General features: G+C 29.3%; 1 protein-coding gene across 1 annotated transcript; it reads left to right on the forward strand.

Moving 5' to 3' along the window:
- Positions 1-34: 34 nt before the first annotated feature.
- Positions 35-7461, forward strand: LOC129980868 (proteasome subunit beta type-1-like). The gene is made up of 6 exons (XM_056091315.1): positions 35-225; positions 2779-2886; positions 5756-5837; positions 6314-6443; positions 6643-6749; positions 7197-7461. The coding sequence occupies exons 1-6, from the start codon at positions 134-136 to the stop codon at positions 7380-7382; spliced, it is 705 nt and encodes a 234-aa protein (XP_055947290.1). The 5' UTR covers positions 35-133; the 3' UTR covers positions 7383-7461.
- The last annotated feature ends 9775 nt before the right edge of the window (positions 7462-17236 follow it).

Here is a 17236-nt window from a genome sequence, read left to right on the forward strand (position 1 = left end):
TTCATAATTTAAAGTTAACTGTGAACCGTTGATATGGTGACAAGCTATTTCATTTATTTGTTTCGCTGTATGTTGTGAGGAATTGTCGGCTAAACTAAGTTTTCAATTTCTCTAAAAATAAAGAAGCTTTGACATGAGTGCAATTATGAATCTGCATCAAAACCATACAGAAATGTTTTCACAGCCGAAACAAGTTGGTTTTAGTCCTTATGAAAGCAATGAAGGGTAACCTAATGATTAATCGTTTATTGAATGTTAAATGCGATTAATGTTCTTATTTATGTTTTAAAATCTGTTAATAACTTTTTATTATTATATTGTAAGGATTAAATCCAAAAGTTATGTTTGGTAATGAATAAAACATTGTAAATTTATTATTTATTAATTTGTAAATTATTCCATTGCTTTCTTTCCAATTGTGCTTAAAACAATAAGAGACTGTGCGTATTGATTTGTTGCTAAGTCTTACAATTGGTAATATTTTAATCTAGTTATTATTTTAATTTAAACGATAACTTTTTAAGATTAGCCTTATGAAATATTAGATTATGTAAACAATTTATTATATATTAGGGTGCTTTCTTTATTTATAATAATTCTTTGAATTTTACCCCTTGTACATAATAGTAATTTACTTTTTCAATTTTAAAAAGAGAATAAATTGTAATTGTTTCTTTCTATATTTCATGTGTAAGAGGTAAAGAATAGCGATAAAATTTCTCAATATCAGAAAAAAATTGCTCTTTTAGTATTTTCATTATTTTACATATATTCTTTATTCTTATTAGAGCTAATAAAATCTTTGAATTCTTAACACTAAAAGAATTTTATCTTTAGAGAATATCCTTTTGCATTTCTTAGAAAATTCACCTATAAGAAACCAACATGAGATGAAGATAATTTAATATTGACTTTTCCAAAATAATGCAGATTTCAAAGCCATGAATTTAGAAAATTAAGATATATTTTGAATTGTTCTTTTAATATCTATTTGCTTCATAAAATGATGAATTCAGCTTCAAAATAATTGCTTTTTGCTGTGTTGTTTGCTCTTTTCATCTCTTAATGATGTTGAATTGCATTAATATAAATTGTGAATAAGTCTCGGATGTGCATATAAAAGTAAAGCAATTTATCAATTGCAGTGAAGCATCTAATGTAACATTGATTGTACTTCTTAAAAATAGTGCTTTCACTGTATTATTTTCTAATGAATATTGATGGAAAATTCTAATTTGATGGAAAAATTATTATTCTCATTTTCTGTGTGATGTAATATGTGGCATTAATTGCCACAATAAGATTTTTCTCCTTTTCTTGTAAGTGTAACCTAATGAATTCTGTAAGTCTTTACTTTTTTTTATATATATTTCTGTCATTTAGCTTGTCTTTGTATGCTGAATGTTTAAAATTGCTTGGAAAAACAAGGGATTTTTGAAAATATATTTCAAAGTAGATCTTATCGTCCTTTTTCTTTTCTTTTTTTTTTCTTCTGATCACAAGCTAAAAGATTAATATCATTATTTGCTTATATTCATCACTTATCAATTCTCTCACCTCTAAATCAGCTCAGCCCAGCTGATTAAGTTTTATACTGGCTGGCTGATTTCTTTTGCAAACAAGAGTGCAGCAAAATCATGTTATCGTCATTTTTGGGAAGGAGGAAATGGCAGCTATTTGTATTTGATAGTGGTGAATGACTTTTACTTGCAAGATACCTTTAAAAGATTATAATTAGGAATTAATTTTCTAAAATTTCTGAATGTGAATAAATGTAAACTTTCAAAATGAGAGATATTCTTAAAAAACAAAGATATAATTTTAAAAAAACATTTTTTATATCTAATTGAACTACTGTCTACTGATTTGAATGAGAAAATTGTTGAAGAGTAACACTACCACCCATAAATTTAAGTTTAATAATTTCATTTTGATTTTGCTAAAAATTTTGTATTCAATACAAATATTATTTGGAACATTAATGGATATATCATACATTTTGTTAGCTGGGCTAATTTTATACCAAAAAGTAAAATCAAATGAAATATTTTATGAAGGAATATATAATTTTTTGGATAATTGATGGTTATTGAATGACACAGATTTTAAAAATAAAAGAGAAATCTGACAATCTATTAAATTTATTAATAACATACTAGAGTTTTGAAAATTTATGCTCTTTTGTATTCTCAATGCAAGGCAACTTTTGATATTTCCGTTAATATCGTAAATTCTTCTGTTCAAGAAGAATTTATATCATTTCGTGAAACATGATCCAGACAGATCGTCTAAAAACATATCTCTGTACTGAAAAGGGGCCCTTCTTTAGTGGGCATTCAGCAAGACACAAAAGAATTGTGGAATTCTGTTATATTCTCCCTTCACACATTATTTACCACCTAAGGTAAAATATCAGTTGGTAATACTCAACTACAACTGTATTGGTCAGTAACATCTGTGTATTTTCTACTACCTGTAGGGAAGGGAAAAGATGAACAAATCTATTTTAGCCTTCCATTTGTAAACAAATCCCCATATGCAGTTCAACTGTGATTTAAACTGCCTTCAGGAGTCGGAGAAGTTTTTTCACAAACTTCTCTGGCTCCTAAAAATTATTTGAAGTTTGATTGAAATTATTTTTGAGGTTTTTGCCTTTCCTTTTTGTAATTCTTATATAATGATGTGGAATTTTAGTTTATTAACCATTATATCACTTTATTTGTGAAAGCTTGTCTTTTTATGAAAGCAGCTAATGTGATGTAAATTTTATTATTGTAGAAGCATTGTAGCAATTGGTGGAGAAGACTTTGCTATTATTGCCTCTGATACAAGATTGTCAACTGGATACAGCATTTACTCACGAAATCAACCAAAATTATTCAAATTGTAAGTTTTTTTACTTCATTTTTCTTTATCTAAATTTAAGGAGTTTTGAAAATTTTTGATTTAGAAATCAAAATTCTTCTACTACATAGTTTAGAATAATATCTGGGAAAACTTTTATTAGTTAATGAAAGTATAAATTTATTATTATTTTAGTTTATTGATTGTTAGCCTCCTTAGTGTTTGTCAGGAATATTGTGATTTATGGATTTCATTTAAGTATTTGATATATTAAGTATTCAACTAAATTCCTAATATTCATCGTTTTTGTAGCAAAATATTTTGAAATATCAAATTATAATAGATATTTAAACCATGCTAATTTAATAAACTTATGCATATTCATAGGTTACATGATATAACATTTGTATAATTGCCTGCATTATCTAACATCTAATTGTTTGATGTCGTAACTTTTCTTTACTATTGCTCATAGAAAATTACAGTCAAAATCATTCAGCTATCATATGTCTTCTGTTATATAATGTTATTATGTGAATTTATTCACCAATTCCACAAATCATTTTTATCATTCATTTCATCAAAGAATATGGAAAAAAAAAAAAAAAAAGCATAGTATTCATTTCTTAGCTTTTAAATTATAAAAGAAAAGCACATATTAAAATTTTTTTCCTAATGAATTGCTATTGTATTGCTAATGAGGATGGTTCGAGTTTCATTCTAAAAATAAAAAGAATTGTTGAAAATTATGCTAAAAAAATTTTTAAATTAAATAAAAGAATCAGATGATACAATTAATATTCAGGGGTGTTTGTGCTCCGGGGAAACCCCGGAATTCCGGGGATTTTGAACTTTGATCCCCGGAATTTCCGGGGATCGTCGTTCAAAAGGAAGTAGGAATAATAATGAATTATTTATTTTGATCTAGGTAATTTTGTTTGCTTTGAAAGCAGAAAACGCAAGGTCAGTGTGTGTGGTGAAAACTTTTCCTTTCTTTCTCCAAAGGCAGTGATAATGCGTGAAAAAGGGGAAAAAACTTCTGTTTTGTTCTTTCCTTATTGCGAGTTATGACTCATTCCCCCTGTTCTCGGACATTCTCTTCTGGATTCTTTTTGGCAAGTAGGCGCGGCAGAAAAAAAAGGGGGAGACTTCGTTCGACCAGATGTGCGATAACGTGACTCTGGGTTCAAAGGTCTTATCTCTCCTGGCGTGGCGCCAATAAGTAGAGAAGGGGGATTTTTCGCCGTATTAGCTATTTGTCATTGATCACTTCGCAACTTTTTTTTCTCCGCTGTGTTAAATTTTAGTTTCATTTATTGATGCACGTGTAAATTTTTCGTTTCGCTTATTGAAATATTTTTTTATTTATGTACGCAAGAGAATTTCATTTAGAAATTTCAGCATATGAAACAGAAATTACCCCTTAAAAATTCATATCTAATTAGTTTTACAGCATTAGATCCAGAGCTAAGAGGTAAAACCAGTACAATATTAGCTTTTGAAAAATTATCATCTTTTATGTCCCATATTTTTAGTGATAATGAAAAGTCAAAAGTAGAAGCTGAAATAAGGTTATACCAGAGTGATATTGATATCACCAAAGAAATGCTCTACACATCTGATGAAAGTGGAAATCAAGTCAAGTGTACAATTGATAAATATTGGTCTAAAGTTTTTAATTTAAAAGATGATTTCACAAATGATTATAAGTATCCTACATTGGCTAAATTGGTCAAAGCCTGCCTTAGCTGCTTCCATGGCCCATTAGTGGAAAGTGCATTCAACTTAATGGATACACTTGTCACTGACTATAGAACCTCTCTTAAGATTGATTCCCTAGATGCAGTGCAGACTATTAAATATGATTTAATGGCTTCTAAAGAAACCTCATGTGAAAAATATGGCTCAAAAAATCCAATGACTGATCCAATTCACAAAGATCTCTTACTGAATATGAACAGAAGTTGGAAAACATATCAAGAGGACTTAAAAACATGTATTTCAGATGAGTCACCTATAAAAGTCTCTGAAAAACCTACATTAGCAGAAAAGCAAACTGCTTCTACCTCTGCATGTGCAGTTCTCGAGGAAATTTCTTCAACTGTAAATGAGGAAAATAAAAGTCAACCTTCCTGCAATTATGAAGTTCACCACAAAAGAAAGACAAGCCCACAAACATCAGAAAATAAAAAAAAGCAGCAGAAATTAGATAATTTTTTTAAAAAGAATTAATTCAGGTAATTTAAAATATTTGCATAAAATGTAGTAGTTTATATGTTTGAAAATTTATGGTTATTAATTTTGCAAAAAAAGTAATTCATTGAACTTTTATAATTAGGTCATTCAATACTTCATAATTGTAATTTTTCATTTCTCCCCCCCCCCTCTCGAAACTCCAAAATGCCGGTAATAAGTCCGTAAAAGTTTCAGGGGATTTTTTGGGGTCCCACAAACACCCCTGAATATTGCAAAGGTAACGAATTTAAATATGGTAGTTCAAATTTGTGTAATAATATTTTAAAAGGTCACAATAAAAGCTTTGCTTGGTTTTTAATGACGAAAAAATTTCTCCAAGGTGCACCTTTTCACGCACCAGTACATATTTGTACTAAAAGTGGTAACACACAAAAATAAGCTTTGTCGCCTTATTATTAAGAAATTGCTACTATCTGTAAATGGTTAAGGAAATGGTATTGATGAACAAATAATATTATTGTTTGATAAATTTTTAAGCATACACTGCAGCCTTTTTAAAAAATGTTTTATTGTTTTATATAACTCTTATATTAAAAGGTATGAACTGAAATATTTTACATGCTGATAAAAGAATTTCCAATTGTATGTTTAAAACCTTTGAGGAAATAATTTTGGGGAATAATAAAATATTACATTTTGAATATTAATTTAATAGATCGGATAAAACTGTTCTGGGTTCTGCTGGTTGTTGGTGTGATGTACTTACTCTAACAAGGATTCTTGAAGCAAGAATGAAGGTAAAAATATTTCATTTCTGTATGAGTTTTTTTCTCTTACATCTTTTTAAACTTTTTAAAGGATTATATGATATGATGAGCAATCAATTTAATTCCTAAAAGGTAATCAAACTCTTTCTAAAACTATAAATTTCTATTAAAAATATTAAAATTTCAATATATTTATCTTGCATATTAAAGTATATCATTTCGTAAGCTATGTTAATGAATTTAGTATGGTTTTTATAAAGATTGAAATTCTTTTTAAGAAAAAATAGTTTTTCAAAAATGTGATTTTTGTTAACAGTACTTATAAAATGCAGATGTCACTTCTGAATTTAACAAGGTTAACTTTAACTTGAATACTAAACTTCTTTATTTGTAAATCAAAATGCTGTAATTAAAAGATTTGAAATTCAAAAAGTTGTGAAATGTTTTAATAACTATGCAATCCTTTTTTTTTTTTTTTTTTTTTTTTTTTGATAAATTTTTTATAGATGTATCGGCATGAACATAATAAAGAGATGAGCACTCCTGCAGTTTCTCAACTGTTGTCTGCATTGCTATATTATAAGAGATTTTTCCCATATTATGCATCTAATGTGGTTGCAGGTTTGGATGAAGATGGTAAGGGAATTTCATTTTCTAAAAATTGTCTTTCAATGCTCTTGAAAATTATAACTTACTAAGAATATTTTTAGTAATGAAAAAGTCCATAGGATTAAAATTATGATTCAATCTTTTTGTTATATCTTTTATTTAAATTTGTTTTGAACAATTTGAAGCAGTTAAAAAAAATTTGTTGAAAAGAAAAAATTTTTTTCAGGTAAAGGTCGTGTTTACAGTTATGATTCCATTGGCAGTAAAGGATGTGAAAAGTATATAGCAGCTGGATCTTCCCAACATTTACTGCAGCCATTGTTAGATAATCAAGTTAGTTTAACCAGAATTTTTTTGTTTTTATTTGTTTAAAATTTCTTTCAGAATTTTTTGTATGGTGATACTTTTTAGAACATACAGTAATTGACTTTATTTTTATTACACTTTTGATATATATATATATATATGTATCAGAAAAGTTAAGTATTTATGTGATGTGAAATAATAAAAGATAAGTTATTTAAAGCAGCTAAATAGTTTAATATTTAAAAAATGAAAAATCATAATGGAAAGATTAAATTATTATCTTTTATGCTTCACAATTTAATAATTTTGTTATTGCAGTTCATTAATTTATAATATATCATTTTGGAGCAAAAAAAGAAAAAGACCATAGATTATAAGGCTTTTTTAAGATAAAAAATAAATAAATAAAAAAAATATTTAATAAAAGTCTTGTTTCTTTTTATTTGAAATTAAGGTTATTATTCTTATTTTCAGGCTGCTTTTAAGAACATGGAAGGGGAACGCCCACCACCCTTGACCTTGGAAAAAGCCATATCTTTAGTGCAAGATGTTTTCACCTCAGCTGCAGAAAGAGATATATATACTGGTGATAGTGTTGTGATGAACATAATCACTAAGGATGGCATCAAGCAAGATACATTTTCTCTTCGAAAAGATTAAACTGTATGCTTTCTTACATAAATATTGTCCTTTTTCCAATACATGTATCTTTTTCAGAATAAAATTGTAATGCTCTTAAGCTAATTGTTTTTACATTTTTTAAAAATTTGTATGTACATACTTTTTTTTCGCATACCATGTTTTGATGTTATCATTACCTACAGGAACATCATGTGGACAAAAATATTTATAGACAGGTGGCCCTTGAAAGATTCACCCTGAAATAGCAGAGTAAAAATAAGCTGATGGAAAAAGAGGTTTATAAAGGCAATGCATATGAGAGATGTATACAAGATGTGTAGCATCATTAAAAAGTTCTTAAATTTTTATACCATTTTTAAGAATCTTGAAAATGCTTAATTTTTAAAAAGGGTTCTCATAAAGTGCTTAATTTTTTGAAGAAGTGCAAGGAAAACATGTTTTTATTTACCCAGACATTGAATATGATAAATCGGAAGCGTGGTCATAAGAGTTTGTTACTGGAAATATTAAGAAAGATAACCAACTAAAGGGGATTAGTAAAAGGAATACAGGGTAAAATAGATTCGAAGATGTCAACATGAATTAAGATAATGCTTAATGACATTTACCCCCCTTGCTCTCTCTTTCTTCAACAGTAAGTATTCTTGTTTATTGAAATAACAAAACAGTTATCGGGAAGAAGCACTTGAAGATGAAGAAGTATGTACTGCCACTTGAAGAAGATTCGAAGTTCAATTTTTAATGTTTTAGATGTTGAAGAATTTATTTCTGTTTTATCTAATAAATGTACATTGAACCTTTTATGCTTTGTTAAAGGATATACATATGAGTCTGATCAAAAGAAAATAAGAATAAAGCAAGATTAATTTGATGTGCCAAATGGATGTATTGAACATGAGAGAATCTGCTGTAACAACACTTAACAGTGAAACCTCTCTAGTATGTTCTTTCTCATTAATATGTCTTTTGAAGCCATAAGTTTTCAATGATTATGATTTCTTTCACAGTTTATTTATTTATTTAATGTATCCATTCATTTGAAAATGATTTGCTGGAGCAATTTTGCCAAATTTAATTTCTTCTAAAAGATTTCTGATGCATCTAGTACTTAAATTTTTTTAAGAAAATTAGAAACCTTTTTAAAATTTTTATTTCCCAGGGTTTAAATTCTTACATTTTTTTAAACGGATTTCTCTTTTTGTGTAACATTTAAACCTTTTGTTTTATTTTTTATTTTTACCTCACTAAAATTTTTATCCAGGCTTGATTTCTTCGACTGACAGCAACATGCACTGTAAACCAATGAAGTTAGAAACATGGAATTTGGCAGGAAATTGTTTCTTAGAAATTTGAGCCCCGCTAAGAACATATTTTTCAAAATTTGAATTTAAAAAATGAAAACAGAATTTTAATGCGTTCCCTCCATAATATAAAAGCATATTATCATACAAAAATTATTTTTGCACCATGTTACAGTTTTTTTTAAGTAGTTTTTGAATTGCATCAAATTTGTTTGAATGAATGCACTTGTTTTTCTTTCATTTTGGTTACTTGAAAAATTAAGGCACAGTTTGAAACCATAATTTTTTATTATGAAATTGAGAACAATATTATTGTTATGTGGAATAGTTGTATCGCATGATTTTACTGTTGTTAACATCGCGATAAAAATAAATACTTTCTTTGCTTTAAATTAACTTGTAAAGCAGTTCTTTGAATAACATTCTTCACTTGATGACTGAAGTAAATTTTGAGACAATACAATATATTGTCTTGTGCTGGATTTAAAAGATACATTTTAAAAATGTATTTAATGTGAATTAATTATAAAATGTAGAATTACCTTTTATTTATTTTTGCATACAAGTTAAAAATCATGTTTTTATTAAAGTTTTGAAATGTGTAACGTTCTAAAAAACCCTTCATTGAACATTAGAAGTAATTTTTTGTAGTTGATCATTTCTAAATATTGTAATTCTTTTTAGTTTAAAAATTTTGATCTAAAAAAATTCAATTAAAACATGGCATTGTTCTTTCATCAATTTCATAGCAGTTTTGCAAATCTGATGTTGGTAGCAAATTTAGAAGACTTTATAAGGCTACAAATAAAATGTTCAGGATTGCTAAATATGGTGCATTAGTGCTGAAGGAAATTAACATTCTCATCCCAGCAATGGTGAATTTTATTTGCTGCTGCAAAGACAAAAATTTAATACAAACTTTTAAGTTATGCTGTATTTCTGCATAAATGTTGATAAATTCAAAATTGATATACCATCCAAATTAACTTGTTATCTATTAATCTTATGAAATGTTGGAAGGGATTTCAGATTTTTACTATTACTCTTATAAAAATTGGATTAATTTTTGACATTGATAATTTTTTTTTCATTTTTATGTTTCTGTCGAAACCAAAACACACACACACACACACACAAAAAAAACATGTTTTATAATTGAAAACATTTTGTAAATATTAAAATTTTAAAAATATACAGTTAAAATAATTTTTTTAATAAAAACTAGCTATTTTTATAAAACAAACATTCTAGTTTAGAAACTATTAAACCTTTATGTATAACTAAGGAACTTAGTTATACATTAGTATAACTTAGAAACTATTAAACCTTTATGTATAACGCCTTTTTTTGGGGGGGGGGGTAATTTTCCTTAATTTTTGTATTAATTTCTCAATAAACACCCAGGGGGGATGCACAACTTTAGTTTAGCATCAATATTGTTACAAAATTCCTTTGGCGAATGTATAATGAGAAATTCATCAAGCTCAATAATATATAATGATACTTTTATTGCAAAACACAGCCGAAACGTACACAAAGCAGCATTTTTAAAAATCAGCGACACAAAAGAAACCGCAAATCTTTATTAAAAAACCGCAATAGCCCAGTTCACCGCATGTGTGAAGTCTGTCTCAAAAATCACTTAACTATATCGTTTTCATTTTCTCGCGTTTATACAGACTTTGACAGGACAACGAATCTTCTGATCTCAAATCCCAATAGAGCTGTCGCCAAAATACCTGCAATTTCTAGGACCTGAATTTTTGACGCTAAAGTCAGGCATTGACCTCGCATGCATTGAAAAAAAAAAAAAAAAAAAAAAACGTGTAAAACTCTTTTTTTATATATATATAAATGCAAAAGGATAATATTATATATTTTTAATATTTTCCCCCTGTTCTAAGGCTGCAGTTTCATTAAAGAAAGCTACAACTTTCAGTCTGATATAAAACTAGTCCATTAACGTGAATAACTTTTGCCTGACGTTGAGTGATCTCTAAATTTTGTCGATATTGTCGCGGTTGTGGATACATGCATATCAAATTTCATGAAATTTTATTGAATTGATTTTGAGATGTCATGTTTTCCGTGAATCAATCACAGTAAAATAGTCATTTCTATTTTCCAAAAAAAAGAAGAAGAAGGAAAAAAAAAAACACGTTTATATATTGCATTTGAAATTAATTCATCCAAATAGGTTGGAATCAAATGTAGTTTTCACTCCTTTTTAACAAAAATGCCAAAAATAAGCAAACTACGGCTGAGTAGGTTGGGAGTAAACCCTTTCTAGGGCCGTGGGAAGTATGCTTCCCACCAAATTTATCTATCTTTGTATGAAATTATGTAAGTTGGCATAAGTTCTGATAAATTTTTTGAGAAAGACAGAAACTTAGATGCTTCAGTTCTTTATCTTACACAAAATGATGTGCCTTGATTTGTTACTTAATTATTAATTAACCAAATTAATTAATTAATCAAATTAAATTTATCTAATAAGCTAAATGAATCTCTTTTCTTATTCTAATTTCAAGCCTAAAAATATTTAAACATAATATGACTAGAAAAAAATGAACCTTTAAAGGGTTAATATAAACATATCAAATATTATTTTGGAGAATTTTACGATAAAAATAAAATCAAACATTCATTTTCATTTAAAAATACCACTGTTTCCGGTTTCATTTTTACTTGCTGTGCATTATTGAAACTACTGTATCTATAGTTCTATTTTACATATATTAAAAACATAGTATGTTTTAGAATCTACAAAGTTTGGACTTTATTTTCAAATCATTAAAAAAAAAAAAAATCACATTTTTCTGGAAGAAGCATTTTTACAACCTAGTCGGATACCTTAACGATGGTATAAGGCCCTTTCCAATTCTGTTGCAAAACAGATTTCTCCATCGCCTCGGATTACATCTAAACTTGATAGCCCTCCTCACAAAAGTGGTCTGTTTCTTCACTGCATAGATTTAATTAGCTCTTTCTTGTACTCTTCCCAAAAGTGCTTCTAAATCATTCATGCATTCATTCGGGGAGGAAGGCATCACTGTTGTTCAAAAGAGAATATAATAGTGCAATGGCAGCATTCGACCAAATATCCCCTAATGGTATCCACTCCCTTTATGTACCGCACAGTTTTTATGCAGAAGAAAAGAATTGGCAATTGTGTATCCCAATTAATCTGTTTCTTCTAAACAAGAAGGATGAATTGAAAAATGTCTTGTCTACGCTATCGGATATAAGATGTAATGCTGTCTTTCGAATTTTCAGAACTTTCAAAAGTTTGCGAAGTTCAGGAATTAAAGTTTTTGCCTTGATCCCAATGTAATACATAAGAATTCAATAATGCGAAATCCATCTTCGAACATTCCTCCGCTACCGTTGAGACTTCCAGATTGGGAATGAGAACTACTTTGTCACTTGATAAAATAGTATATCAATACTAGGACATACTGATTGCGTTTCAAGTTACAAAGAAGATTCTAGAATATTTAAAATCATTTCTTCAAAGCCTGCATGCAAATTTTAGTGCTGTAGACGAAATTATTGAAAGGTATTTAACTAGTCCTTTTTGGTTTTGCAAACTTGGCAATTCTATGTATTATTTCACAATGTCGAGCGAAGTTGATCCCAGTAAAATCGCTTTCGAATTTCACTTGAAAGTTTCCATGATTTCAAAATACCCTTTACTTGCGCTGTCATAAGATATTGCAGAACTTCTTGAATTTTGCTCTTTGGGAAGATTGGTTTTCATCGAAGAGAGCTTCCCTTTCAGTATAAAATATCCAGCAACATTGTTACGATATCTACGATACTGGCCGGCATACGGAATATCGGATAATATTATGGAGATATTGTACAATATCTTGTGCTAATAGAATTCCATCGTCACTCTCCACCTAAAACATCATCTTTAAGATGTAAGAAATTTCAAAGTGCCCAATATCGTTTCTAACAGGACTTGTACGATTTCTTGCTAAGATGGTCGATCCGACGAATTTATTTCCCCCATAACTGGGCTAATATCTAGATCTTGCAACTGTATATGTGTTTTTTAAATTTCAATTGAAAACCAAGATCCACGGCTATCGTTGTTAAAAAATTTCCTAAAATTAATATCCATTTCCCTGCAGAATGTTTCCTCGGTTTTCAAGCAATTCTCAATACAGGGTTTTGGAGAAACAGTATCTGCATTCCCATGTAAGGTGCTGTGGTGAATAGCTTATAATCCAGTTAACAACTACGCTGCAGGAGCAATTGCTTTTGTATCATGGTCATGTTACTGGACTGCGAACCACAAGATCCCAGGTTCTATCCTCGTGCATCCCAATCAGCCACAGTGCCTTTGCAATGTTGAATTTCGAAATCATATTTCTGAAATTTTTGAATCCAGCGAGCTATTTGGCATATTGTTGGTGTCATGTTTCATTACCTCAAACTGATCGCTGCGCCACATTTTTGAGCTAATTTTTTATATTTTTTTTTATTGAAATGTATATCCTTCAAATATGAAGGCGTTAACATCGATTGGTTCTCTTGCCAGGGCGTTCCAAACAGGAATACTTTAATTTGAATCAACCTGTATACTGTCTAAATACACAGGAATTTTTTCTCCTTTGTCCACATCCCATTCTTCTCTAGGTCTACGATAAAAAAGAACTTAAAAAAAAAATCCAAGTTGAAATTAGATGGAGTGGTAATATCTGTGTTGAAATTTTCTAGATTCATATTCGATTGATGCATCCGGTTTCCCGTATCTCTCTGCTTTCCCATAGTAATCTTTAAAGAATTGGTAGGAATTGTATAAATAAGTTGTTCCATTAATTTCTAAGCCAAGTCTTTTCTTAAAAGAGTTACATTTGTACCTGTATCCATCAATATAAAATATGGTATACTACAAACAAATCCTTCTAAATGGGATTCGTTCTTCAAGTGCGAAAACTTTCAATCATTCTTTCGGGCTTTACTGAGATAAGTCAGCTTCCGCTCCACAAACGAACAATCAGTTTCTTTTCTTGATTGGAGTTAATCATTTGGATTGTACATTCTCCTTCCGGCCGGGATAGCCTCGTTGGTAGGGCATTGAATTCGCATCCCTTGGGTTGTGAGTTCGAACCCGTCAGCCGAAGACTCTCCGTGTGTGGTGGTGACTGGCGCACGTATAAATCTGTCGGGGTCACAAAGTCCCCCATGTTGAGCGTAATACCACTGGGGCTACGGCATCAAAAGTAAGCGTTCTCAGGTTCAAGTCTAAATTACGATCCGGTTGAATAAATGAAATGCTTGAATGAAATTCGCCCCGTAAGAAGGTTGTGACGCGTGAGTAGCTAAGTCGTACTCTTGACCCTAGATGGCGCTACTGAAAAACAAGAGACGCAAAAATTTTGGCTTACATTCACTAACTTAGTCAGCAGGTTTGTCTATGACAAGTGTCATCAGAAACAACAACAACATTCTCTTTTTTACAGCATTTCCAACAAGTCACGTTTGACTTTTGTCTCGGGGAGTTTTCCCTTTTAGCAGCTAGACTATTCGATAATTTTTCAAAGTTTTCAATAAGTATTCTTATTTATTTTGTTTACCTTTACATGTATTATTTTCTGTCCTTAATGATCTTCGGTATCTGAATGACTTATTAACAATTTTCTTCAGAAATATTTCATACTGTATGCTAAAGCTAATTTTGAATTGGCGAAGGCACGTCGACGAAATATCGAACTGCCAAGCTTTCTCCAAAATCCGCAGGATAATGGACATAGGCCAGACACATTAATCGCTTTACACCAGCAGCTAATATTTGAAGACTTTCTCTTCGAGTTTACTGTCTTGACTTCAGTTCAGTTAAATGGATGAGACGATTATCTCCGAAGCGGGACTTTAACAGTTGTTAAGCCCTAATTAGTGGGAATTCTTACTAAAATTTTCGCCGTTAATCCTCTGGTGGAGACTAGAAGCTGACTGGTCTTCACAAATTGCTTTTGAAAAGTTAAGCACGTTAAATTGAATTTTGAAAATTATCTTGTCTGTTGAATGTTAAGGGTTTTAAAGTTGGTCTAGAATGCATGAATTCTGAACTTGCTGGGAAATTGGTTTGACTTCAAGATCACAAAATTTCTTCTCTATTGCTGATTTTCCTCTCAACTTCGCCCCTATCTTCAGCAATCTTTCCTTTCATGCCTCGAGCATCTTCTATTCTTCCTGTGCCTCTACCATTATAGATTAAACGTTCCAGAAGCCATGGGATAGTACAAACCTCAGGGCCTCTTTCCCCTCTTTAAACTTTCAAAACCAAATATTTCATATGGATATTAATTTAATCCTTATATAAATAAATTTTAAGAACGAATTTTGACAAATTGAAATTATTATAACATTTAGCAGTAGATCACTTTCTAGACAGTTGGTTTCAGTATATCGCGGATAAAAAAATGACAAAACTTTTCTTAACAAAATTTAAATAGAATTAAATTACAAGGTTGGCCATTTTTTAAAATGATAAAGTACTAAGCATTTTTAGAATTATAAAATACCAAACATGTAAATGGTAATTAATCATAAATGCTAATAAAATTAATTAAAATAATATTAGATTTTGATAAGTTCGATCGCACGGACTTCATAATTAAAAGCACAAAATAAAATAATTTTCAAAATATCACAAACAAATCACGAGGTTTTGGATCTCTTATCTTAACCTATTTAATAATATGTCCTGTTCCTTAATTCTATTAGCTTTGATTCTTCATTTCTTCGTGTCCTTGCATCATTCTATTCAGTACTTTGTCCTATCCAATTCTTATCTTTTTTAGCATTTTGTCCTTCCAGCTTTAATAGTTTTTTTAAACCAATCAACAAAACCATCAGGTTACCCTTAGCCATCTTTGCTTGAGATTTCGTCAACATCATTTACAGCAGAATCCCACTTCTGATACTAATAATACAGAAAATCTCTAATGAATATATGGTGAGAAGTCCAATAACAATGCTTAATCCTACAATAAATCATAAAATACAGCCGAATTATACATAATGTATTCAAGAAGAAATCAAACATACACAATGCAAACAGCAAAAGATTATTAAACAACTGCAACAGCACAAAGTGCAGCTAGAAAGCTTACCCCACGATCAACGCTCCAAAGAGAGAATTTAATTGACTTACCTGCTTCAATTTCACATTTATTCAATGTCTTATATAGAGATAATTTGCCATCAAAAAGTAAAATCTGAACGATACTCATTTCAGAACAGTTTGGGGAAATAAATTATGCAAAAATGGTTGCCAAATTGAATCATAAAGGAAGATTGATAAAAATATAATCTAGTAATATTCATGATGCATAGGTATTTACAAATTATAAAACTATGAAAAAGCAATCAGTAATAATAGCTGACATTCCATGTGTTAATCAAATCAATCAACATATGAAATGTTATATTATTATAGTATACACCTATATGTATTTGCTTATATACTTGTACATTTTTTTCCCCAGAATAAGCATATTTGTTGCCAATTGTCCACACGCTAAACAATTTATAATGTGAAAATAACCTCAAAAATATCCTGAATATATTAGATAAAATAAGAATTTCATTATTAAATGTTTTAATTTTGTTTTATTAAAATAATTTCAGAAAATTAAAATGCCAAATTACTTTAATAAGAAAGACTAGTCAAGGTATGACATAAAGCTACTTAATTATGAAATAAGAATGCACAGCTTTTTTATTTATTGGTAGTATAAATTAAACTAGTAAAATAAACAGATTAGCAATAAGGGCAGTAAAGCCAAACTTTAAAAAATAAAACTAATATTGTAAATTGATGTTAATAATTTGTCTTCTACAAATGCTTACCATAAAATGAAAAAGAACCGATGCAGAGTATTGGCTTGGTTATATTAATATCTTCTTTGAAAACAACACTATTTTGAGATTGACCTCAAAATTTTACACTTTCTCTACTAATTTCTGTACCAAACCAATGGTACAATGTTCGGCAACATCAGATTTAATGTGCATCAGCCCCACATATAGAATAGATCTTTAGTGGAATTAGGTTTTGACTCTGCAGCTCTTCAATCCCAAGGCCAAGACCTTATAACCAGGCCATCATGGCCCACAGCAGAAAATTGAAAGAGAAAATTATTTCTGCTATGCTAAAATAATTGTTATCACTAATTTTTATGAACAAACAGAAATAATTTTTTTACTGATTACAAAATACACTATTGTTGAATGGTATTTATCACAGACATTAATGGGGATAAAAAAAATAATCATTTTTAGAAATTATAATTAAAAAAAAATTATGGGTATGCTTGTTTAAGGCATAAAAGAATTTTTTTAGTATATATATATAATTCTAAAAAAATGAGTGAAAAAGTGAAATACATTAAACTTATTTATAGAATATAATGCATATTGACAGACAATTTAAAAATATATATGGAATCTGGAAAATTGCTATTAATTTCGATAATTCAAGAAATTATTTCTATTTCAACATACTGAATTCTCACTTCCATATTTTTGACTGATTTTTAATATGCATCTTTGACT

The sequence above is a fragment of the Argiope bruennichi genome, chromosome 1 (genome assembly GCF_947563725.1).
Source record: "Argiope bruennichi chromosome 1, qqArgBrue1.1, whole genome shotgun sequence".
Lineage (NCBI taxonomy): Eukaryota > Metazoa > Arthropoda > Arachnida > Araneae > Araneidae > Argiope > Argiope bruennichi.